The sequence below is a fragment of the Notothenia rossii genome (genome assembly GCF_949606895.1).
Source record: "Notothenia rossii genome assembly, chromosome: 6".
Taxonomy (NCBI): domain Eukaryota; kingdom Metazoa; phylum Chordata; class Actinopteri; order Perciformes; family Nototheniidae; genus Notothenia; species Notothenia rossii.
Window position 1 is genome coordinate 45,797,542 of NC_136909.1, and position 24,894 is coordinate 45,822,435.

Here is a 24,894-nt window from a genome sequence, read left to right on the forward strand (position 1 = left end):
TCATCCCTCTCAACATGTCTATCTCGGGCAAAATTCATAGCTCAATCCAGAAATCAGATCTATACAAGTTTTAGAGCAAAGCTGAATTTGTCTATTGTCACTGTCTGTTTAGTCACTCATCATTTCATCTGAATGTGATGTATTTTCTGTAAACAGACTGTGGGATTGCTCTTTGTCTTGCAGAAAATATCACACTCAAATATAAAGGTGGTTTAAATATAAACATTTACCAAATAGGGAGTAGGTGCTTCGCCTAAATTAGCTATTTAAAAATTGTTTTGCAATATTTATAGATGGAACAGTTGCCCAGGTATTTCCCAACTGGTAAACACCATAAGTTATTTATACACTTTTACATTTGAGAGGCTAGAACCTGCTCACTGCATTAACGGTTCCAGCTAAAGTGAGGGCTGTTGCTTCAATGCTAAGACGTCCCTTGTTGTTGACCTAACAGTCTTGAGATTGTTATATTGGTTGATGTGGTTACTATTTTATGAATAACATTTGAATAATGCTCACACTCATTACAGAGGAATCCACACTCTTAAAACTACTGGGTTAAAAAATAACCCAATCATAACCCAGCTGCTGAGTCACTATAGGACAGAACACGCGCTGGGTTGTCTTAACCCATGTGCTGGGCTGGATAATTTTAACCGATGTGCTGGGTTGTTTATTTGACCCAAGCTAGTGATTGAAATTAACTATATCACTGGGTTAAATATAAACCATACATTGGGTTGTTCATTTGACCCAAGATATTGAATGAAATTAACTATATTGTTGGGCTAAATATAATATAATAATAATGTATAATAGTGTAATGAATTATCTCCAAACACACCGTATTTAAATAAAAAATGCATTTATTGATAATTTGAACAGCTTTGGCAAATCGCCAACATTCCATTTCCACTATAAAAGAACAATGCATTTTAGCACAATACAAATTCACGTAACATGAAGCATGTGACTTAAACAGCTGAGGAGGATGTAACCTTCCTCACATTAATACATGAAACATGTCTTCCAAGTCCATCAATATTTCCACATTCTTCTCCCAACCTTTGAGGTTTGACTGGTGTTTTTTTTTTTAAATGGCATCGGTTCACGAGCGGCTGAAGAAATCCTACAGGCAGGGTTCTTACACCTTTTCCAAAGTCAAATTCAAGCACTTTTCAAGCATTTTCAAGGTGCATTTTCAAGCTTTTCAAGCAGCGTACAGCTGTTGTAAATTACATATTTATATGCACATATTTATACTCAAATGATTATTTCCCTACCTCACATTAAATCCGATGTTCTTTTTGCTATAAACAACCAAATGTGTGTTTCGTAATAGCATTCTACATAAGGATGACAAATTAAAGATAAGAAAACAAAGTTTAATATTGTAAAATGAGTGACCCATATCATATATAGTAGACTGGGCATCCCATATAACCTGGCTGAGCCAATATAAAACAATCAGCCAACTAACTTTTCAATAAATTCTTTATTAACATTTTTAACATTTTTGAGGTCCTTTTTGGGTGGCAGTAAACATACGGCTCTCCAAGGTTAGGACAAAACCATTGAAACACAAAGCTGATATAAAAAAAAGCGTGTGCAGAGATCCTCTTTCTGTGTAAGGGTTTTGGAGGTTTCCAGGGAATCTTTTGCAGAATATGAAACTTTTATTGCCAAAATCTCCCGATAAATACATGTTTGAAGCTTGTAAAGGGAAGATGACAGCTCTCCCTCGCACTAATGCTTTTACGTAGCGATGCTCCCCCCTCCCTCCCGCTGACATTATGAATGTATGGCGTATAGCTGGGGTCGGCAACCTTTTTGATATGAAGTGCCATTTAAAAAAAAAAAATGTTATCAGCGTGCCAACGATCGATAATTATCAACGGGGGGGGGGGGGGGGGGAGGGTTGAGGAGCTTGACGCTCGTCAACTATCAGCTGGAGGGCGGGGGAGCCTCGCTGCGGGGAAGCAGTGTGTGGACCTGTCAGCGCAACTTACATGATGTCGAATTTAACAAACACATTTAAATAATTGGTTTAAACGGCATAATAATAAGGACGATCGTCCGTTCTGTGATTCTCCAGAACACACAAGTTATGATATTAGGGTCATGCAGAGTGAGATGAGATCGCTGTCCCTTTAAGAGAGAGAGAGAGGGGTGTGGCTTGTGCATGTGTGTTTGTGAATGGTAGAGCGACAGTGAGGGAACGTGTGTATGTGTCTGGAAGTGAAACGGGAAAGCAGAAAAACAGAGGTCTGTGATGTATCTTGTGAAACAGAAGAACAGCTAAATAAATGCAACGTCCTCCCAAGAAGAGCTCGCCTCTCTCCAGTCATTTAAGCTAAAGTGGGTTATTGAACCTGAAGCTTGTTGCTTCTGCCCTCCTCGACTACGGTCTGGGAGCCGACAGGAAAGTTCAACACACAGATGGCCAGTCCACCCCTTTGTAGCATATTATTTCGATGAGAGATGAGCAGATCGCCACTGGGCTTTCAACTAAATACACAGCCACGCAAAAACAGCGTCATTTGTACAGCTCATTATGGTTACTGCAATTAGTGAAGTGCTTTCCTCCGTGGTGAAACGATCAGCACTGCACCACGGAGGAAAGCGGCAGAAAGTCAACTGGAGATAAAGAGAGCGGGGCTGCGTTGCGTGCATGGCTTCCTTCTGCAGGTAACGGGGAGACGAGCTCTGGCGGCGGTCTCGCGTTCAGGATCCGAAAATTAATTTAAATATTTTTGCACACTTATTCCACTTATTCCTAGTGTGCAACTGGTTATGCCAATGCTGGCACGCGTGCCAGGGGTTGCCGACCCCTGACGTATAGTAATCATAGATAACACGGCAGGGTCCGTTACAGTTTGTTTTCATCTGATTTCAAATAAACAAAGTCTTGGCTTTCAGAATATTAAACTTGTTTCGGCAAATTCCGATGATAAATACAACTTTGAAGCTTGTAACGGCATAATTACAAGCGGAGAACGGAGTAACTTTACGTCAAAGCAGGCATAACAACAGCCGGTGTTTCTCGTGAGTGTTTTCCCCGGGAAGCTAACACAATACACACAAACGCAAAAATACACAAACACTCGCGAGCTTCCCCCAGACCAGTAATACAAACGAAAATATATTTCCTCCGTTAGAAAGCTAGGAATATCCTCTTTCCAACAGTGTATAACTCAAAATGTGTCTTCGGGTCAATGTGACTGATTTCAATGGAGCAAGTTTAGGCACGAAAAATACTACCAGTAGAAATACATTGCTTTTATATGCTTCATCCTCTGTAAACCACAGGATGGCGACTGTCGCACATACTGACAAAGGTACGCTCCTTTTTATTATTGTCACCTGCATAAGCAATTATCCCACATCGAGTTCGCTAACGTTACTAGCTTAAACAAACGTAACATGCAACGTTAGCCTAATCCAAAATGCTCTACTACGGCTTACCTTTCATATTGCTCGTCAGCGCAGACTCTCCCATCGCGAATAATTGAAATTCTTTGTGGCAAACTGTGCAGAAGGCGAATCGTTGGGTTGATCCTCGTTTTAGCCACAGCTTGTATTTCTTTTCGGATAGCCAACGCTCGTTAAAACAGCAACCTCCTGGCATACTGTCATTCTCTCATTAGAATGCCCAGGTCACGCAAATAAAAAACTTGCAGGTCGCGCGCATAGCGCGGGAAGGCCGGAGCGGAGCTGTTTTATGTAGAAGCGAAGCAACTAAGCGCGCTCCGACTTCTTTATTTTCTTTTAATCTAAAAAGCGAACTATTCAGTCAGACAGCAATTTATTGTAAAAGTAAAGCATTTACAATTTCAAGCACTTTATCTCAAATCCAAGCACCATTCCCAAAATTCAAGCACTTTTCAAGTCATGAAAACACCTCGTAAAAATTCAAGCATTTTCAAGGATTTCAAGCACCCGTACGAACCCTGCGTTATGTTCTTCAGTCCAAGGACTTTGGGGGAAAGCCTTTCACCATCCATTTGCAAGAGCACTTTCTGAATGAATTCATAGTAGTACCTTAGCTCTTTGGGGTAAGCCATGTTCAGTGTATAGATGTCTCCCAGCATGATGGCACAAGCTCGGGCTACAGATCCAATGTTGTCCAGAATGATTAGTCCTTCAACAAAAATCACAACGTCGTCATAATATCCAGGTTCTCCACCCTCCTTGTTGATGACATATATGCCCATGGTAGATTTCTGCAGGTCTCTGGTGACGTCATCTCCTTTGATGTCCTGTATATTTAAAGAAAAAACATGTATTTATTCAATGTATGTAATTTTAATGACATACTTTATCGTATACATTTTTTGTAATATTGCTCACATACCTATTAATCCCTTAAAACAAAGCTGGTCATATTGTATATATTTCTGAATCAAACTAAATATGTGTGAGGTGTTTTTAAAGATTTACGTAGGAACCAATAAGCTTGGTGCTGAGTGTCAGAAGTCAGAGAGGATTGACAGATGGACTAAGACATTGTTGATTATGGTCTTTCCATTGGACAATAAGAAAAATAATGAATAAAGCCAACCTCATCGTATAAAGAACCAAGCTGATGGTTTAAAATTAGGGGTGCACCGAATGGGAAATTCTTGGCCGAAACCGATACCGAAAATAGGAAACAGTTGGCCGAAAACCGAATCCCGAAAGACCGAAAATGATTAATAGAAATATATATATATATGTATACATTTTTTACCAATGTTGTTCAGCTACCTGATTATGGAAAAAGACATGATTATGACAAAACTTAACTTAAATAATAATCACTATTATGGGTCCATAAAACATTTATTCAGCACTTTTGAATGCATACAGTACATTAATTCCAAGTCAAGTGCATTTTCTTTTCTCTGTAGGATAACTACAACAAAGTGCATTCAGAACAAAGCCAAGGTGCTTTAAAACTTCATAAACATCTAGGCCAGTAGGCCTACAACAAAATAGTGTAAATAAAGACTGTAACAGCCAGGCCTTCAACAACAACAAATGCACCTATAAGTGCATGCACACAAATGTGCAAACTGGATAAATCCACATGAATGTAACTATTTACAAATGAAATTACAATTGAATTTCAAGAATCTGTAAATAAGGCTGTCTGTCCTCATAAGCAAAGTAGTAAACATTGTGTAAAGATACATAAAGTGAAAACTGGATACAAAATCCACAATCAATTACAAATTAAATTACAATTTCAAGAATCTGCAAATAAGGTGGTCTGTCCTCATGAGCAATGTAAACAACATTGTATCATTTAGATACCGAAAGTACAATATATTGAACACTGTGCTGCTGTCATTTCCCCCTAATGATAACCTGAGATGGTGAATTATAAAAAAATTGTTCAGGAAAGTGGGTATAGAGTAGACATGTAGAACTAGATAAGCTTATGATAAGCCAGCCTTGTCTACTTATTAAGGAAAAGTGGGAGGTTCTTTTTAATGAACATTAGCTTCTCTGCTTTATCAGCCATAAGTCTGTTCCTCTTCTCATCAAGCACATGAGAGGCAGCGCTGAACAGTCTCTCACTGTCAGTGCTTGTGATTTGATCTTACTCCGCATATTTGTCCGGGTGTTTTGATTTCAAGTGGTGGAGTAATCCCGAAGTGGTGAAAGTCTTTGCAGTTACACCCCCTCGAGAAATGTCAGCTGAACACGTTTTACAAATCGCAATCCGCACCTCTTTCTCTGATATTTTTAAATATCTCCAAGCGGCAGACATGTTGGCTATGAGCCAGCCGCGAGCATGGTCGCGCGCCGTGCTTGTCGCCGCGTTTTGATTACGTCATCACAACAACACGTTAGCTTAACAACGTAACCCTGTTCCCTGACATTCGGTGCTAAAACCCTTTCGGCCGAAAGGGCCTTTTTAACCATTTTCGGCGGCCGAATATTCGGTGCATCCCTATTTAAAATGCTTTAGTCTGTTGATGAATATCAACATTCATATAAATATTCTCAACCTTCATGCTCCTTATAAGGTAAAACATAATTATCTAAAATTGATGCCTGACACTAGGATCTTAAAACACCACATGTGACTGACAAATGCAATTACAATGACTTACCATATACTACATTCTTGCACCTGGCAAGTAATCCAGGCTGTTGTGAGGCACATGGGGCTCTATACGGTACTAGACAGGTACATTTAATAAAATTGCTCCATAGAGTATATGACAATTTGTATAAAACAGTGTATACACACATTTACCTTTTGCAAGATCGCTAGATGTTTGGCTAGTTTCTGGCCAACAACTCCTCCCTTCTTCTGGAAGACAGACGTCAGCTGAGGTAGATGGCTGTCCAACTGCGCCATGAAGGCTGTTTCAACTGGGATAGTTGTTATGCGCTGGAATTCAGCATGTATCTGTTATGCAAAAACGAAATGACAGCAGACAAAGAGCACATTCAGCCATTGGTGTAATGATATTTTTTATCTACTATATAATTAAAGGATAGATTCTAATTTTGACCTCCTCATTAACCAAGTCCTTGATAAGATGTGTATTGGTGTACAGTGTGTTCTAACCAGTATTTCTATTAATCTAAGGTAATTGCAAGGAATCAAAACTAGACCTGTAAGCTGTATGGTTGTTTAAACCTTGCTAATACTTTTTTTAATTGACAATGGGTAAAATGTTGAGGTATAAAGTGAAAACCCCAATTCCAGCAGCAGCTGTTTTCTTCAGACAATCAAACAGACAGTTAGAGAATAGCTGGTGAAGAAAGCGGAACATTGAGCAGCTAAAGAGCCAAATACTTTACTAAGGAGTTGGTGGAGAGCATAAACAGAGCTAAAAGTTAGTGAATATCGGACTTATCAGATGGACAGAAACACCATTTCAAATGTATGATCATGTTGCTCTGTATCAGCTCGATGTGTACAGTAAATAGGAATTTCACCATACATTCACCATGTGAAATATATAACTTACCTCATCAATATGGAGTATTGTGAGTAAGGTTCTGTTCCACATCACACCAACATCAGATAGCAAAACCTGCAATAAAGATGAGCTAAAACTAATCATAATGGTAAATGAAAAAAGGTAATTGATTGCCAATGATTATTAACTTGTGTTAGGCCAATGACTCAAAATCCTACAAACTCCTTTGTGACAAACAATGTAACAGTTTTTTTTTTTTTAAATAGAGCCTAAATATGACTGGATGTGGTGCACTTTTGTTAAATGTTTAGACAAATTGCTTGTGTGCCCTAACATGCTCAACTGTTATTGCACTTGATGGAACCTTTTAAAAAGGGAGAAGCTTTTCTTAATTCTTTCATTGTACATGTATAATGACATTAAATGATTATATTATATAGCAAAAAGCAATAAATGATTTCTCACTTTTGGCAAAGAGCATTGTCCACCTTAAGACGGCCCCCTCGCACACAGACGGGGGAGAGATCTCCCTTACCAACGTGATTTCACATGTTTAGTTGTGTCCTAATATTACCACAATGATAAGAATAAGTTACAAAGAAACATACTTACAGCCGGTCAGGAACACAGTAGGAATGGCAGGGCAGCGGGAAGGTGAAGCTACAAAAAAAAGCATGGTAACAGGCAGTTAACATTCAACTTGTATTATCCACAAACTAATAAGAAAGTCTAACAAGAGAAAGATTGAATTTATCACGTATTTAATTGGAAAGCAGTATCAAGTTATCTTATAATGTTAATGTTGCATGTTACACTTCAATTAGGTTACTTGAACATTACTACACAACTAAGCTAGGTTAACAGTAGGCTAACAGTTAGATAGCTGCTGTAGGCCTATGTTAACGGTTGCTAATGTTAATCTATCAAAACACACAGTCGATAACGTTAATGTTAGCTATAAAGCTACCTGTTTAAGTATAATATAATACACCCAAGGCTATAAATGAGCTACTTACTTAAAACGGAGAGCCATGGAGAACGTTCACCTCACGACAGCGGAGCTATGCAGGCAGTCCGGTCCTTCCTATTCGAATGGAAAACGGAGGGAAATGGAGGGCTGCTTGTGTATGCACATGCGCAGACAGGACAGTATATGTGGTAATTAAATTGTAAATATTTTTTTTCTAATTGGGCTACTTTTAAATGAATGAAATTAGCTAATTTTAAACAGTGACAATACATGTTAAGATTAATTAAAAAAGATAAGAAGGATGCAATAACACATTCAAATATATATAAAAAAAGGCTATATTAAAAGATGTAACATCTAAAAGGGGTCATAATCAGATTTTTCAATGTGTTTTGATGTGAGGAATGACAAAAAAGATGGTTCCAGAATGATTCAGAAGTGGGAAAATGAATAAAGCAACCTCTGGGTTAAAAATAACCCAGGCAGGTGTTCAACTGCAATTGAATGCCTAACAGTGGCGGCTGGTGGAAATTATTTTCGGTGGGGCTATTGTAATGGTAAATAAACCACACGGGGAACATTTTGAGGAATTACCCCTTAAATTAAATTGGCTACACTATTTCATCGTTGCTGTTGTATGATTGGTGTTGGTACAGCACCTGCGCTTTTAGGGTTGACGTAGACCCAAACGTCGCCCGGAGGTCCCCCGGTGTTGTTGCAGGAGCTGCTGCACTAGCTAAGGCTCCACTAGCTAACGCTACATTAGCAAAACAAATGCTTATTTCTTTTGCAAATGGTGCGGCGGGCTTCAAACATGTTCCCCTCCACTGGTTTCAACCAAGCACTAAATTAGATGTTTTCCAACCAAATACGGTTGAACTGACACTTCCCATATTAATTTGTAAGTAGATTCGAAGATACATGAGTTTCTGACTGCCGCAAGCTGAAGCTTGGTTACTAGCTGGGTGTTCTCCAATAAAGGGGCCGGGGGAAACAAAGTTAGTGATTACTGGTTCCATGTTGATTTAATTCAATACAAATTGTTGGGGGGGAACTGAAAGGCTATTACCGTACTGGTTACTTTGCAGCCCGGACATTTCCCCCAAAACACATTTAGACGCTATCGCAACACAGAAGTACCTTTCAAATCCGATCATTTTTAAGACCTTCTAACTCATATTTAAGACTTTTCTTATTTTTTTGGTCATATTTAAAACCTTTTTAAGGCCTTACATTCAGATTATCAAATGTAAGACTTTTTAAGACCCCGCGGGAACCCTGAGGAGACTAAATATGAACATTATATGCAGACACAGACGTGGTTCAGAAACACAGAAATATTAGAATACAGACCATTAAGGCAAAACATCTAGTTTGATGGATGCTGTCAAAACTCAACTACAATAGTGTGTGTGTGTGTGTGTGTGTGTGTGTGTGTGTGTGTGTGTGTGTGTGTGTGTGTGTGTGTGTGTGTGTGTGTGTGTGTGTGTGTGTGTGTGTGTGTGTGTGTGTGTGTGTGTGTGGCACGGGCACATAGTATCTGTCCCCGGCTGTTTGAAGAGCAAGCATGGGAAACAAAAGACAGTGTTTACCTCTTTGCATCCAGCTAGTCACACACACAGTTACAATCACACTCCCTGTAATTGACATAATTAATAGATAGTTTAGCTTCTCACCATCATTTTCTGTGGCCCACTGATGTTAACGATCGTAACTGAAAGGCTGCCTGTAAAACGTAAACATTCAGCCACGTGACTCGCAAAACCTCGCGAGAGTTTTACACAAGACGGATCCTTTCTAGCCATAACCCTGCACCGGGCGCTGACATTGGCGCCCGGTGATCATCAGATTTGACGACGCTGATTGGCTGAAATTATGTTTCGGAGCCATAGCTTACAGATAGCAACATTCAGCTGCTAGTGGCTGCTGCTGCACTGGTTGAGGGCTCCTCTCTTAGCGCCCAGACAAGAGAGGGTAATGATACACGGGCAAGGCCAGGCAGGAAACATTTGACTTATCAGTAACTTTAGACATCGTAACACAATTTTAAACAAGATTTTATTGTAGATTATACATTTTACTGATACCAATTATATAATATTTAATATTTAAAATTTAAATTAAAAAAATATATTTTAAAAAATATATATACAGGACTGTCTCAGAAAATTAGAATATTGTGATAAAGTTCTTTATTTTCTGTAATGCAATTAAAAAAACAAAAATGTCATACATTCTGGATTCATTACAAATCAACTGAAATATTGCAAGCCTTTTATTATTTTAATATTGCTGATTATGGCATACAGCTTAAGAAAACTCAAATATCCTATCTCTAAATATTAGAATATCATGAAAAAGTATACTAGTAGGGTGTTCAACGAATCACTTGAATCGTCTAATTAACTCGAAACACCTGCAAGGGTTTCCTGAGCCTTGAAAAACACTCAGCTTGGTTCAGTAAACTAAATCACAAGTATGGGGAAGACTGCTGATCTGACTGCTGTCCAGAGGACCGTCATTGACACCCTCCATCAGGAGGGTAAGACACAAAAAGAAATTTCTCAAAGAGCAAGCTGTTCACAGAGTGCAGTTTCAAAGCACATCCACAAAAAGTCTGTTGGAAGGGGGAAATGTGGCAGGAAACGCTGCACAACCAAGAGAGATGACCGCAGCCTTAACAGCATTGTGAAGAAGAGTCGCTTCCAGAATTTGGGGGAGCTTCAAAGACAGTGGACTGAAGCTGGAGTCCAGGTATCAAAAGTCACTGTTCACAGACGTGTCCGGGAAATGGGCTACAATAGCCGTATTCCCATGGTCAAGCCACTTCTGAACTCAAGACAACGGAAGAGGCGTCTGACTTGGGCTAAGGAAAAGAAGCACTGGACAGTTGCACAGTGGTCCAAAGTCCTCTTTTCAGACGAAAGCAAGTTTTGTATTTCATTTGGAAGTCAAGGCGCCAGAGTCTGGAGAAAGGCTGGAGAGGAGCAAAATCCAAGTTGCTTGAAATCCAGTGTGAAGTTCCCACAGTCAGCGATGGTTTGGGGAGCCATGTCAGCTGCTGGTGTTGGTCCACTGTGTTTCATCAAGCCCAGAGTAAATGCAGCTGTGTACCAAGAGATTTTAGAGCACTACATGCTTCCGTCTGCTGAAAAGCTCTATGGAGATGAGGAATTCATTTTCCAGCATGATCTGGCACCTGCCCACAGTGCCAAAACCACCAGTAACTGGTGTACTGACCATGGCATTACTGTCCTCGATTGGCCTGCAAATTCCCCTGACCTGAACCCCATAGAGAATATGTGGGGTATTGTGAAGAAGAAGCTGAAAGACACCAGACCCAACAATGCTAATGAGCTAAAGGCCGCTATTGAAGCATCCTGGGCATCCATAACACCTCAGCAATGCCACAGGCTGATTGCCTCCATGCCACGCCGCATTGATGCAGTAATCCGTGCAAAAGGATTCCCAACCAAGTACTGAGTGCATTAATGGACATTTTCAAATGTTTGATTGTGTTTTGCTGTTATAAATCTTTTTTTTTTACTTGGTCTGAGGAACTATTCAAATTTTTTGAGATAGGATTTTTGAGTTTTCTTAAGCTGTATGCCATAATCAGCAATATTAAAATAATAAAAGGCTTGCAATATTTCAGTTGATTTGTAATGAATCCAGAATGTATGACTTTTTTTTTTTTTTTTTTTTTATAAATTGCATTACAGAAAATAAAGAACTTTATCACAATATTCTAATTTTCTGAGACAGTCCTGTATATATATTTTTTTATTTTTTTATTTGTAATGTGGGAAGAGGTGGGGGGGCGCCCCTATGGGCTGGCCGCCACTGAGCCCTAATAACCCCTTTGACCCAGCATGAACAACCCACCAGTGTGTTTACAGTACCCAAATAACCCATAATTATGACCCAGCCAAATCAACCCAGCAATGTGTTTATAGAAATAACCCAGCATTTTTTAGAGTGCATGCACTCTCTACTTGTCATTGTTAGGCCACAGTAAGGCTGCAGGCTTTCTATTATTCATGTGTAGGAAGAGCCACTGAAGCATGGTTTGTGTGTTTTTAGAAATTCTGACAGGTCATTTCAAAGAGCATGTCTTCACAATATGTGTCAAGTTGTGATTGGTTGGTTTTATTGACTCCTGCCTCGAAAATGGCTTGATTCATCCCAGAAGGACACATGGGACAACTTGACATTTTAATCTTTTTTGTCTTTATTTGAGTGTGGTATATTCCTTATTGCTTCAATGGCCTCTTGTTGGCCTCTTGATGCTCATTCAGGTTGAAAACCTTTAACACAAAACATTACTTTCGTTCACTTTAGGTACATACAAATTTTCAACTAAAAACATGCCATCTTTTAACAAGCACTTTCATTTCTTAATTTACAATTAAATTTAACATTTAATCAAAAATAAATGCATTTCAACAAAGTAAATTATATTTCAGCATCTTATATTTTAGCTTCTTTCCTCAGGACTAAAAATAATAATAATACATCAAATCAAACATGGTTCAAACAGATTAAACATTTGCAAATATTCACCAGCAGCGTCTTGGTTGAATCTCTGAGTCTCTTCTCCTCTCTCACAGGGAACTGTTTGTCCTCTGCCTGAGAGTGTGTTCCCAGGTGTGTTGCATTTAGATCCTTAATTAGGAAGCTCACACTCTTCCTTTGAGCAACATTCTCAGTGGAATCACACCCTAGGCTCCCTGTCTCCACCTGCTGGACTGGAGTCAGATGTGAATTGCATTTCTCAAAACAATATGCAGAGCCAAATAATTGACTCCTTGATCTTTTTAGAAAAAATGCAACAGGTATGATAACAAATAAAGGGAAACTTGAACCCAGCGTTAAATTGTGGTGTTTTTGAGTATCAAATTCCTCACTGATTAAGTCTGTCCGTCTTTTCTTTAGCCAAGAGAAGGTGTTTTTAGGGTGCGTTCACACCTGCCTTGTATAGTCCGGTTGAATCGAACCCTGGTGCGTTTAGCCGCTTGGTGCGGTTCATTTCGGTCGGTGTGAACACAGTCCGAGACCTCTTAAGTGAACTAAACAACCGGACTCTGGTCCGCTAAAATAGGTGGTCTCGGAGCGCTTGCTTGCGAACTCTGGAGCGGTTCATTGCTGGTGTGAACGCAGTCCGCACCAAAACATAGGAAGCGTAGTATTTACGTGTCACAAGAACGCAGATATCTTCAAAATCTTCCAAGACATCCGCGGTTGTTTAGTTAAAGAACGTCTCTCATTATATGCTGTAGCTCCCTCCAGTAAATGACACGAGGCTCAGGTCTTGATTAAATACGGGGTTTATTCTTGTGGAACCTATTCCAACCCGTGAGAACTCGTAGGCTGCTAGTCATCTAGAGCAGTGGTTCTCAAAGTGGGGTCCGCGACCCCCCGGGGGTCCGTGGCACTCTGCCAGGGGGTCCGTGAAAAGTTTTCAGATTCATTAATTTAAATGATCATGATATCATTTTTTTTTCATTTTTTTTTTTTTTACAAAAGGCTTCATAGTTCAACAAATAATATTTTATTTTTTTAATCTAAAATAGTTCATAGATTACGTTCTAATCTAACAAATCTATACATTTAAAAATCAAGCGCGTCACTCGTTACCATGGAAACAACAATAACTGGTACGTCAGTCAGAGAGCGCCACTGCTAGCATCATAGAGATATAACACGGCTAGCATACTACGAAGATGGACCGATTTTTAAAACGACAGGTTACGGCTACAAATGAAGTAAATGAAAAACAAAAAACAAAAGTAAGGAAATACGATGAGGAGTATCTCCAATATGGATTTATTGAAGTGGAAGGGAAACCGAAATGTCTGATATGCCTGCGGTGTCTTGCCAATGAGGCGATGAAGCCTGCCAAATTGAAGAGGCACCTCGAGACCAAGCATCCAGATTATGTAAAAAAAGACCGGGCTTTTTTTGAGAGGAAGGGCGAGGACTACAGCCAGCAACAACAACGGATGGTTAATGTTACGTCTGTTTCTGCTAAAGAGCAGATGACGAATTTAGGACATGTCTGCTGATATCAAATCACAACTGCTGGAAAGACTGAGAAGGTCTAAATTCGCGGTTCAATTGGATGAGTCCACTGATGTGTCCGGCTCTGCGCGGCTCATCGCACTGGCGCGAGAGGAGAGGGAGAGCCGCAGAAGTGAGACTGACTGAGATTACTTTGAGCAACATGCATGGGAATAAGTTACAATATAATACATTTGTGTATATTTCTCGCTATTCAGATGGTCTGCTGCCTGGTGCTGCTGTTGCGCAATGTGCAGTAGTGTCCTCTTTTCGCACCATGACATTATCAGTTATGAATTTGTTTTTCACTGCTTGAGAAAATGGACTTGTGGCTGAGAGCGTGTGAAAAATGTCAATTGTGTGAGAGTTGGCAGCCCTGTGAACTCGCTTGACATTATTATGTATGAAACTGCCAATCAGATTTATTTACTTATTAATCGAAGGTGCCGAAACGCTGTTCTGGATCGTTCCCGCCCACTTTAAACCATGTGTGTGTGTGTGTGTGTGTGTGTGTGTGTGTGTGTGTGTGCGTGTGTGTGTGTGTGTGTGTGTGTGCGTGTGTGTGTGTGTGTGTGTGTGTGTGTGTGTGTGTGTGTGTGTGTGTGTGTGTGTGTGTGTGTGTGTGTGTGTGTGTGTGTGGTTATGTGTGTGAGCAACAGAAATGTCAGATACTGTATGTTGCATTTATTGATTTAGTTTGATATGTGTGTCTTCACTTGCAGAGAGAAGCAATCAGCTTCATGGACTGCCTTGCATCACTCCAATAGTGTCCAGAGCTGGCTGCCATTACAAGTAGTGGTTTGGGATTGTAGCAATGCAGTTGCAGTTGTTTTGCAATTTACTTGATATATGTTGCAATGCAGGCATGTGTTCAATTGTTTATAGCCTGCATTTATTTTGTTATTAGACTTTTATAAATCATTTAATTTTAACTAAGAGTGAAACACTTGATGTGTTATCTTTGTGTGTGTGTGTGTGTGTGTGTGTGTGTGTGTGTGTGTGTGTGTGTGCGTGTGTGTGTGTGTGTGTGTGTGTGTGGTGTGTGGTGTGTGTGTTCTGAAATGCACTTCAAATTATCACTTTTCTCTTGATTTCCCTTTGATATTTTGTTTAGGTACAGTATTACTTGCAGCTAATTGATTGATTGTTTTATGGGTATTCTGTGTTGAGATGGTGCAAATATTTTTAATACATATCTAATATATTTCTAATACATTGCTCTTGTGTTCTTCTTTCACATAACTAAGACTATAGAAGTGTAAAAAATAGGCTACATCAGATTATTCCAAGGGACATACATGTCGAGTCAAGTCAAGTCAATTTTTATTTATATAGCCCAAAATCACAAATCAGAATGAGGGGGTCCTTGGTGTATTCTCTATCTTGTAAGGGGTCCTTGGCTGAAAAACAATTGAGAACCTCTGATCTAGAGGGGCTGATATCTTTAACTGCATTTTTCCCTTAGTTTCCTTAGATTTTCTTTAAATTCTGTGTTGCTCTGCAGTTGCGACTATCAAGTGCGTCGATTAAACAAACAGGTGTAACACAAAACACCGCAGATTAGTTCCGCCCCTATTAATGTTGCACATAAAAGGTAGGAACCAAAAATACAACGTGGAACAACATAAACAACAGAGAGTGAAGACAGTTACACTCCCACCAAATCACCTGTGATTTCCATAAACATTTTAGAAAACCGATATACATTAATGTAAAACTAACTATTTTGTTTTAGACCTATTAAGTGCAGAGTGTGAGTGAGAGTAACAGTTCAGAGCAACCCTGTCTCCTAAAAATTACGTTCCCACAGAACTAAACTGCATTCTCAATTACGTTTAGCAAGAAACTTATTTTCTCCCACGTTACGTTCGTTATGAACGTATCTCAAATCCGTTTATTTTCTACATATCTTCTAGAAACATATTTTCTCCCACGTTACGTTTCTTATGAACGTCTCTTAAATACGTTTATTTTCTACATATCTTTGCCATTTATTATCTTGCTTATAATAATGATAATAGTCATTTATAAATATCATTTTAGAGCACACATTTGAAATCAGTAGGCAAGGCTGTAATTTCGCCAGCTGTTACTCTCATGAGCGAGGCAGAAAATAATAGTTTTAACATGCCATAAATCTGCTGTGTAGTTTATTGCACCTCAAACATTCAAACAAATCCAGAGTTACGTGTTTCTGTACTTCCTCTAAGAAGAAAGGACAGGAACAGAAGATCTCTGTGACGCCAGATGTGGTGTTGTTAATGCGATATGATGTCCGGAAAAAAATTCAGTTTAGGATGGCCAAAGACACTACACTACCCATAATCCCCAGCTATCGTTTGGGACTACAGTCCCGTTGACAAACCCCGTGATTAATCTTCAAGCTCTGGGATTGGATGTTGGAGTGGCAGTGCGCCAAGGTTACGCCGAGCGTCAAGCTCTTTGAAATGGAACGAAACCACGGCAGACTATTCAAAACTGGACTCGTACGCCCCCCCAGAACTACACATGCTCGCTATTGTGTTTCGCAACATGTTCTTGCACGTCTCTACTGGGAATTGTAGTTTTAAAATTACGTTTTCGTTTTCCCAAAATTAGAAGCTGACAGTATTAAACTTTGTACAGCCCTGGAGGTTTAGGCGATAGAAAACACATTGGTGTGTACAAATTTAAAACATGTAATTACTAAATGGGTGAAAATCGCTTGTATCCATAATGGGCAGCATTAATATATACCCACATGACAGCTCATTGTTACTTTGTAATTCTACTCCATTACAATTCAGAGGTTAACCTGGTATGTTTACTTCATTACACTTATTTTAGTTACTTTGCAGATTCTGATGAATGATATGAAATATAAACAACCCTTAAAGCAGACTTTAGTTTCACCTGAGTCAAATTCAGGGAATGGTGATTGTCAAGTGCCAACAATCAGGAGAGATATTCGATAGTTGGTGCTTGAGAAGTCTAAACATTTACCTGCAGATCTCTATAAAGTATATTAATTACTCTTTATTCTCTACTAATAGTTAATTAAAAACTGTATATAATTTCTATTTTGCACATCCCTTTCAAGATTTCAAGAATTTCTAAGGTTTATTGACATATCATATACACAACTACGGTGTAGTTATGCAATGAATGAACAACTTGGGTCACAGGTTCCTCAACAGTTTGCATTACAAGACATCTATCGATATGTTTGTGTACCTCCACCATTAAACTGTCATATTCTGCACATTTCTTATACTATCTACATAAGAGTATAATTAATGTGTATAATATCAGTTCAAATAAGTGCTTCAACATAGTTAACATCGCAGGAAAGCAATATATTAGACGTTAAGTACTATGTCAGGCTTAATATATCTATCTGTAGATAGATACACCCAAAGCTTTTTTCTTATTTGAAAGAAGACCTTAACCTAAAGTATTATTTAATGTGTTAATAAAGGTTAATTAGTTTGTCTGTTTTGCACATCCATATTAATATCTTTATACATCCAGCACTAAACTGTTTTCTTGTAGAGATCACTTACAGTATCTTCTTGATTTTTTATATTCTATATTTCTATCATTGACCTTCTACTTTCCCCCTATGAAAGCATGTACTCTTAATATGTTTTTCATCAAATAAGATTATTCAACAAAAATAAGATTATTCAACAAAAATAATTCAATAACATGCTTTAACCACTAGGCGGTGCACACAAGGTACACACAGCATACTAATAATAACTTTGTATTATTAGTGTAGGACACTCATTTATGTATAACATCTGAAGATCTGTAGTTTTATTCATGTTTTTACATAATTTTACAGGATATTGCTATACTATTTCTCATGTTTTACTTATACACATTAATATCTGATTGGTAAAACATCACAGACAGAAAGGTATATCCGTCATTTAATGGTAAGCTATTGAAATTGTGATTCCAGATGTGTCTCCCATCACCCAAATCCCCTGACTATTCTCTCAACTCAGTATTTACATTCTTATATTCAAAGAAAATCAGTAATATCTTTAAAAACTACAAGTCCTTTTCTACCAGCTGTGCACCGTTATGGTGTAAATATAACCTATCTACCAATTGGATCAAATATAAAAGTCAGCCGAATTACTATTGACAATGCAAGAAGACGTATTGTGTGAAAATAAATGTAAGATGTTGTTTAATTGCTGATATATTTATGATCCACGTCACATATTCAGTTTTGGCGGCAGTTCTCCTGTTTGTCCAGAAGTCTTCTCATCAGGGGTCTATAAATAAAGCATTAATATATACCCACATGACAGCTCATTGTTACTTTGTAATTCTACTCCATTACAATTCAGAGGTTAACCTGGTATTTTTACTTCATCAGATTCTGATGAATGATGTGAAATATAAACAACCCTTAAAGCAGACTTTAGTTTTACTTATACACATTAATATCTGATTGGTAAAACATCATAGACAGAAAGGTATATCCGTCATTTAATGGTAAGCTATTGAAATTGTGATTCCAGATGTGTCTCCCATCACCCAAATCCCCTGACTATTCTCTCAACTCAGTATTTACATTCTTATAATCAAAGAAAATCAGTAATATCTTTAAAAACTACAAGTCCTTTTCTATCAGCTGTGCACCGTTATGGTGTAAATATAACCTATCTACCAATTGGATCAAATATAAAAGTCAGCCGAATTACTATTGACACTGCAAGAAGACGTATTGTGTGAAAATAAATGTAAGATGTTGTTTAATTGCTGATATATTTATGATCCACGTCACATATTACGTACACAGAAGTCTTCTCATCAGGGGTCTATAAATAAAGAACTACAGCAGATGTGTAAAATGTAATGCAGCCGACACGTGTATTACAATGCCGTTATGTGATGACTTCCAAAGAAAAAAGCAAGAACACTCGGAATAAAGTATTATTTATTTTTTTATAAATGTTTTCGGATTTCATATCACGTTAACATCATATCGCAACATGCATTGCGGCTAAAACATCCAATCAACGAGCTTCAAGCTGAGGATCTTGGGTAATCTGTTGAGTGGGTGGTTTGTGGTGTGTATCGCTCGAAATGTCCCTTATAGGCCTACGTCTGTTTCCGGTGACTTTATTTACGGCTAAAAAGCATGCTAAAAAGCCCAAGATTATAGAATTAAACGAATAAATAAAAACAAGGATAATTGTGTGTTATTGTTGAGTAAATAACAGTGTGTTATTTAGAAAAGAATAACAAATTAGAAGGAAAAAAAGATTTTCAAAAATACAGATTTCAGTATTTTGAGGCTCTAAGCCCCATTTATTTAACTCACAGACGGCAAAAAAATTATACGATTTAAAATAAAAACAAATAAATAAAAAGATAAAACACTGGCATGTAATTTACGTTAGAATACATAGAATGGTTTTGAATAATATGAGAGTAAAATCTACGTCACTTTACAGCCCCGCCCACTTGGGGGAAACCAACGCTGTCATTTCAACGGTGATCAAGCCTGAAGCCACAGAGCTCTTCTGTTACTGTCCTTTCTTCTTAGAGGAAGTACAGAAACACGTAACTCTGGATTTGTTTTAATGTTTGAAGTGCAATAAACGACACAGCAGCTTTTTGGCATGTTAAAACTATTATTTTCTGCCTCGCTCATGAGAGTAACAGCTGGCGAAATTACAGCCTTGCCTACTGATTTCAAATGTGTGCTCTAAAATGATATTTATAAATGACTATTATCATTATTATAATTAAGACAATAAATGGCAAAGATATGTAGAAAATAAACGTATTGGAGATACGTTCATAACGAACGTAACGTGGCAGAAAATACGTTTCTTGCTAAACGTAATTGAGAATGCAGTTTAGTTCTGTGGGGACGTAATTTTTACGAGACAGGGATGTTCAGAGTCTTAGTCTGCTTCCAACAACAACACCGTCTTGTGAATAGGTCTTTCGAGGTAGACAGGTTTAGCGAGGCGCTTTCCCTTTCCATCCAGGGTAGAGTCGCTGATAAGCAGCTTGAGCCTTCTCACTCTTCCATCCCCTCCTGGGTACACTTCCACAACCCTGGCCAGCTTCCATTGGCCACGAGGTATAGTGTTGTCTTGCAGAATGACAAAGTCATTTACCTTGACGTTTCTGCGGTCCTTGATCCACTTTGGTCTTTGTTGGAGATGGTACTTCTTATGCTGCTGAAGGCACTTTATTTCTTGAGAGAGTGTTGCTTCTTGAACCATCTTGATTATGGTCAGCTCTGCTTCTCTCCTCTCCTCTAAGCATGTGGCTTCACAGGACCTTGGCTTGAGACCTTTAATTTCCTTTGCAAAGATCTCTCCCACCTTGACTTCCCCACTTAGGAGCTCTTTCTGCCAAAGTAGGTCAGGGCCTGTGAACCAATTTGAGGCTTGAAGTTGCTGTGCTGTGAGACCTTTGGAGGCCTGATCTACAGGGTTATCTTCAGAAGCTCTTTCGACAAAGTCAGATTCCAGCACCTCGCTGACATCTGCAGGTGAAACTTCCTTAATCTGTGTTCTACAGACGTAGTGTACTTCCCTTGGGAGGTTTGAAGACTGGAGACTTGGTATCACTTGCTTCACGGTTACCTGGTGACTTACTCCAATCATATCTCCAATGTCGAGACAGGGATTGCCAAAGCCGACAACAGTCCAGCTCAAATCTGTTCTCTGTGCAAAGGGCTGGTTTTCTTCACCAGGCACCACTTCTCTTGGGAATAGAGCTTGAGGACAGTTGTAGCCGATAAGCAGGCCAATTTCACAGCTTTGCTGAGGAGCGATCTCATCTGCGAGGTGTTCAAGATGAGGCCATGCCTTTGCTGTCTCTGGTGTGGGAATATGTTGAGTAGGTTACTGGCAGAGATATTATCTTTTCCGAGTAGATTCCTCTCACTTGGAGACCAGTTAGCTTCCTACATGACACGACTGTGCTTCTTGAAGCCATTGTGGAGAGCTTTAGCTGCACTGCTTCGTTCTTTGTGCGAAGAGCCTTTGCCGTTTCTTCAAGGATTAAGTTTGTGTCACTCTGTGTATCGAGGAGTGCATACACAAGTATTTCACTATGTGGCTCACTTGTGGCTGACACCCACACTGGAACGATTGTGGATGTATGTCTGTCTTTAACATTCTGGAAGACTGTATTGGATGTTGCCTCATGTGGTGTGCTTGCCGTTTCACTTTGTGGACGTTCCATTGTGCTTTCTCTTGCACCATCATGGTTTGTTGACATTCTTTCTTCTCTGGTGCGATTGTCGTGGAGACAAGTTGGATGTCCTTTTTTGCATGTTTCGCACATCTTTCTGTTTTCACATTCCTTTGAGCGATGGCCAGATTTTAAACAGCCAAAGCACAAATTATTTTCTTGAACAAACTTGACTCTCTCAGAGATTTTCTCATTCTTGAATTTGTAACATTTATGCAGATCGTGTCCTACCTTCTCACAGAAAAGACGGTTTGTGGCGTCTGCTCTTTCATCTGTGTCTGTAGTCAATACATTTGCTACAGGACTTCTGTTCCTTAAAATCTTGCTTTTTTTGCTTTCTCTTGATTTTAGAGCATGGAGAGATGTTATTGGGTTGCAAGCTATTTTGGCTTCACGTGTGAGAAATTTAACAAACTGGCTGAAGGTTGGGAACGTGTGATTTTGTTCTTCCATTTCTGTGACCTTTCTGTTCCAACTTGAGGTCAACCAGTCTGGAAGTTTAGCAAGCATCTTTTGGTTTTCGTTGCAGTCGTTAAGTACCTCAAGTCCTTTGATCTGTGACATGGCAGCCTCACAGCTGCGAAGGAAGTCAGAGAGCTCTTGAAGTTCTACGCTGTCTTTGGAACTTATCTTTGGCCATGCATCAAGCTTATCTCTGAAGGCCTTAGCAATGAGGAAAGGATTACCGTACCTCTCTTCTAGGATGGTCCACGCGGCATGATAGGCTGACTCTGTGCCTAGCAGGAAGTAGCTCTCTATGGCCTTCTTGGCGGGTCCACCCACATACTTTCTTAGATAGTATATCTTTTCTTCAGATGGGATGTTTTTCCTGTCAACGAGTGTACGAAAGGAGACCTTCCAGCCATTGAACCTCAGTGGGTCACCACTGAACGTTGTAGGTTCAGGTACAGGTAGACGACTTGCACTGATGGACTCTGCAAGAGCTCTGACAAGAGCTGAAGTACTGTCTTCTTGTTTTTGTTGTGTCACAGCTTGAGGTGGTGAGTGGTTTTGCAGTTCGCTGCTTTTATGCTTGAGTTCTTCTTTCACAACCAGAGGAACGTGTTGATGGAGCAGCTCGCTAATTTCTTCGTCTGAGCATGCATTCTGTTCATATACTTGATGTCTCGCCTTTGCAGCTTTTAGCTTCTTTACTGTTTCTAATCGCTCTAGTTGTCTGCGCTTGGCTTGTAACTCTCTTTGCCTCGCAGCTTTTTCAGCCTCCAGTATATCAAGTTCTTCGATCTGTTGTTCCTGTTCTAGCATTACTTCTAAAGTCGCTTCATTTGCAGCAATTTCGGCAGCGGCTTCTTGTCTTTTGATAAAAGAGAGGAATGAACTTCTTGATGTGGCTCTCGAGTTGCTACGAGAATGAGTCGAGGACCTGGTGACATGAGAGCCATTACTTCTCTTAACAGAGGCAACAGATTGCATACAGACCCTGTCTGGTTTTTACCAATTTCTTCTTCTTCATGACTTTTGTCCTTTCTTGTGTCCATTCGTTCTCTTGCAGTCTCAATGATTGTCTTTGTAACTGCTTCACAGGTGTCTTCTCTGCGACGTGTGTCATGGTCGGGAATGTCAATGAGCCTCAACTCTTCATAAGCAATATTTACATCATTGGAGGTCTTCCTTACCTTAGTGATGTATTCATGCAGCAGGTCATTAGAGCATTGACCACTTAGCGCTTGTTTGGCTTCCTTTGTGAATCTTTCCACCTTTTGTAGCTCACACTGAAACGGTGTACAAGTCTTGTTACTTGCTCATCATGCAGTTATTGGCCCTTTTCCGTTAACTTCCGGACTCTTTGGCTCCTTTGTGGCTCTTGTGTGGAAAGGCTATCCATTTTTGGATCTTCAGTTGCCTGTGGTTGCTCGTTTCCTACTACACTCACTTCATCACTCTTAGTGTAAGACTCAACATCTGACATTTTACTTGTTAACTTAAGTTTGTTTTTAACTCTAATATTTAATTATCTTTAAAGCTAAGTAGTTAGCCAATTTAGATATTAGCTTTGAGTTACCTTAAGCTTATACGCAGCTATTGAGCCTTATTTAAATGAAAATCACAAGTGATAATGATATAGGCAAACAACAAAAAAACTTGGTACATTTCTTCAACACTTATTACTTGAAAGATATCGTCCTTTAAATGTACTTTGTTACTTAGTCTCCAAATACTTACTGCAGATACCTTAATACACAAATCAATATTAACAACCTTTAACTTCCATTAGAAAGGTAAGTAAATAACATTAACACAGATTATATGAACAATGCAAATCTCCCATTTTCTTTGTATGGCACTTCAAAGTCTCTTGGTTGCACCTAAATGTACACTAAAACACCTGGACCTTCCAGAAGTAGTTGGATCTTGTGCTGCTGTGTAGATGGCTGCTACAGATGCACACGCTGCGACGGAGATGTCCCGTGCCGTCCATGGATCGCTGCCGTCTGGCGTCGTCTACTCATGCGGAGCAATCGAGTTCTCACTGTAGCTCCCTCCAGTAAATGACATGAGGCTGAGGTCTTGATTAAATACGGGTTTTATTCTTGTGGGACCTATTCCAACCCGTGAAAACTAGTAGGCTGCTAGTCATCTAGAGGGGCTGATATCTTTAACTGCATTTTCCCCTTAGTTTCCTTAGATTTTCTTTACATTCTGCATTGCGACTATCAAGTGCGTCGATTAAACAAACAGGTGTAACACAAAACACCGAAGATTAGTTCCGCCCCTATTAATGTTGCACATAAAAGGTAGGAACCAAAAATACAACGTGGAACAAAATAAACTACAGACAGTGAAACAGTTACATATGTGTTATAATGTTTTTTGACGGACGTTGTCTGATTATATAATCATATGCGCGGGCCGCTAGTGTCTGTTGATCTCCAGATTAACAGCAGCATGAGAATAACCTGCCGAAAGTGCCGATGCTCCATGGCGGAGGCTCCGGTAGAAATTGCCGGGATTTGCGTTTTTACCCCCTTAAAGAGCCTGTGACACGAACCCAACAACTGTTGTGCAATGAAATAGTGGGCTACTAGTAATCTCGAACCGTCAGTTTAAAAAAGAAAAAGCGATACCGTTCCGATAAATATCAATAATTTCGAACATCGCGGGAAAATTCCTTCGACTCATTTTGAGATTTTGGGGGAAGCCGGAAGTGACGTCAATGCGGGAACGCTTCACTGTGCGGCGAGAGAGCCAAACACGGACAAAGTGTGTTGTCATGTGTAGAAATGGTGAATTACTGAGTTTAGGCACGTTAATAACGTTTTAATGAAGTTGACTACAGTATATTCATATTTGTCAGTGCTTTCATGTCAATTCGGCGAACATAAACATAAATGATCGTGGTGAAGATGATGATTAAATTAGGATTAAAAATCGGTAGTGAGAGCTGCTGAAGTTCCTCCCGTCGGATGTGATATAAAAACAAATCGATTATTTTTGTAAACTCAAGTGGATGAAACTACATTTATTAGTGCTTTCATGTCAATTCGGCGAACATATGATACATTAAATGATCGTGAGGATGATGATTTAAAAATATTTTGTTTGAGCCGGTCTGCATTTCCTGAGGAGAAAACAAACCTTAGCTTTTTGTAGTTGCAGTCAGTGGTGTAGTGGGCGTTGGACGCGGGGCTACGCCGTACCCCCACTTATTTGAAGCATGATTTCTTTTTTTAATAGTCTAATACATCTAAAATCATTGCGGGT

At 39.3% G+C, this 24,894-nt stretch overlaps 2 protein-coding genes across 2 annotated transcripts in view; one reads left to right on the forward strand and one right to left on the reverse strand.

The window, feature by feature from the left end:
* Positions 1-15,164, forward strand: part of LOC307044850 (endophilin-B2-like) — a 32,819-nt gene extending 17,655 nt beyond the window's left edge. Inside the window, exon 4 of the mRNA XM_079690273.1 lies at positions 14,676-15,164. Coding sequence (XP_079546399.1) covers positions 14,676-14,749 — 74 coding nt within the window. The 3' untranslated portion in view covers positions 14,750-15,164. The remainder of the gene's footprint in view (positions 1-14,675) is intronic.
* LOC307044848 (uncharacterized protein) lies at positions 849-8,866 on the reverse strand. The gene is made up of 6 exons (XM_079690270.1): positions 8,553-8,866; positions 7,940-8,007; positions 7,536-7,583; positions 6,972-7,037; positions 6,248-6,403; positions 849-4,259 (listed from the first exon to the last, which is right to left on the reverse strand). The coding sequence occupies exons 4-6, from the start codon at positions 7,011-7,013 to the stop codon at positions 3,885-3,887; spliced, it is 573 nt and encodes a 190-aa protein (XP_079546396.1). The 5' UTR covers positions 7,014-7,037; positions 7,536-7,583; positions 7,940-8,007; positions 8,553-8,866; the 3' UTR covers positions 849-3,884.
* Positions 15,165-24,894: the final 9,730 nt, after the last annotated feature.

What these genes read in the sequence shown, in the direction of transcription:
- LOC307044848 (XM_079690270.1), bottom strand. Translation starts at nt 7,013, where the DNA reads ATGTGGAACAGAACCTTACTCACAATACTCCATATTGATGAG. An exon ending in CAATACTCCATATTGATGAG is followed by an intron (nt 6,404 to 6,971) that starts GTAAGTTATATA and finishes TTTGCATAACAG; the next exon opens with ATACATGCTGAATTCCAGCG. An exon ending in ATCTAGCGATCTTGCAAAAG is followed by an intron (nt 4,260 to 6,247) that starts GTAAATGTGTGT and finishes TTAAATATACAG; the next exon opens with GACATCAAAGGAGATGACGT.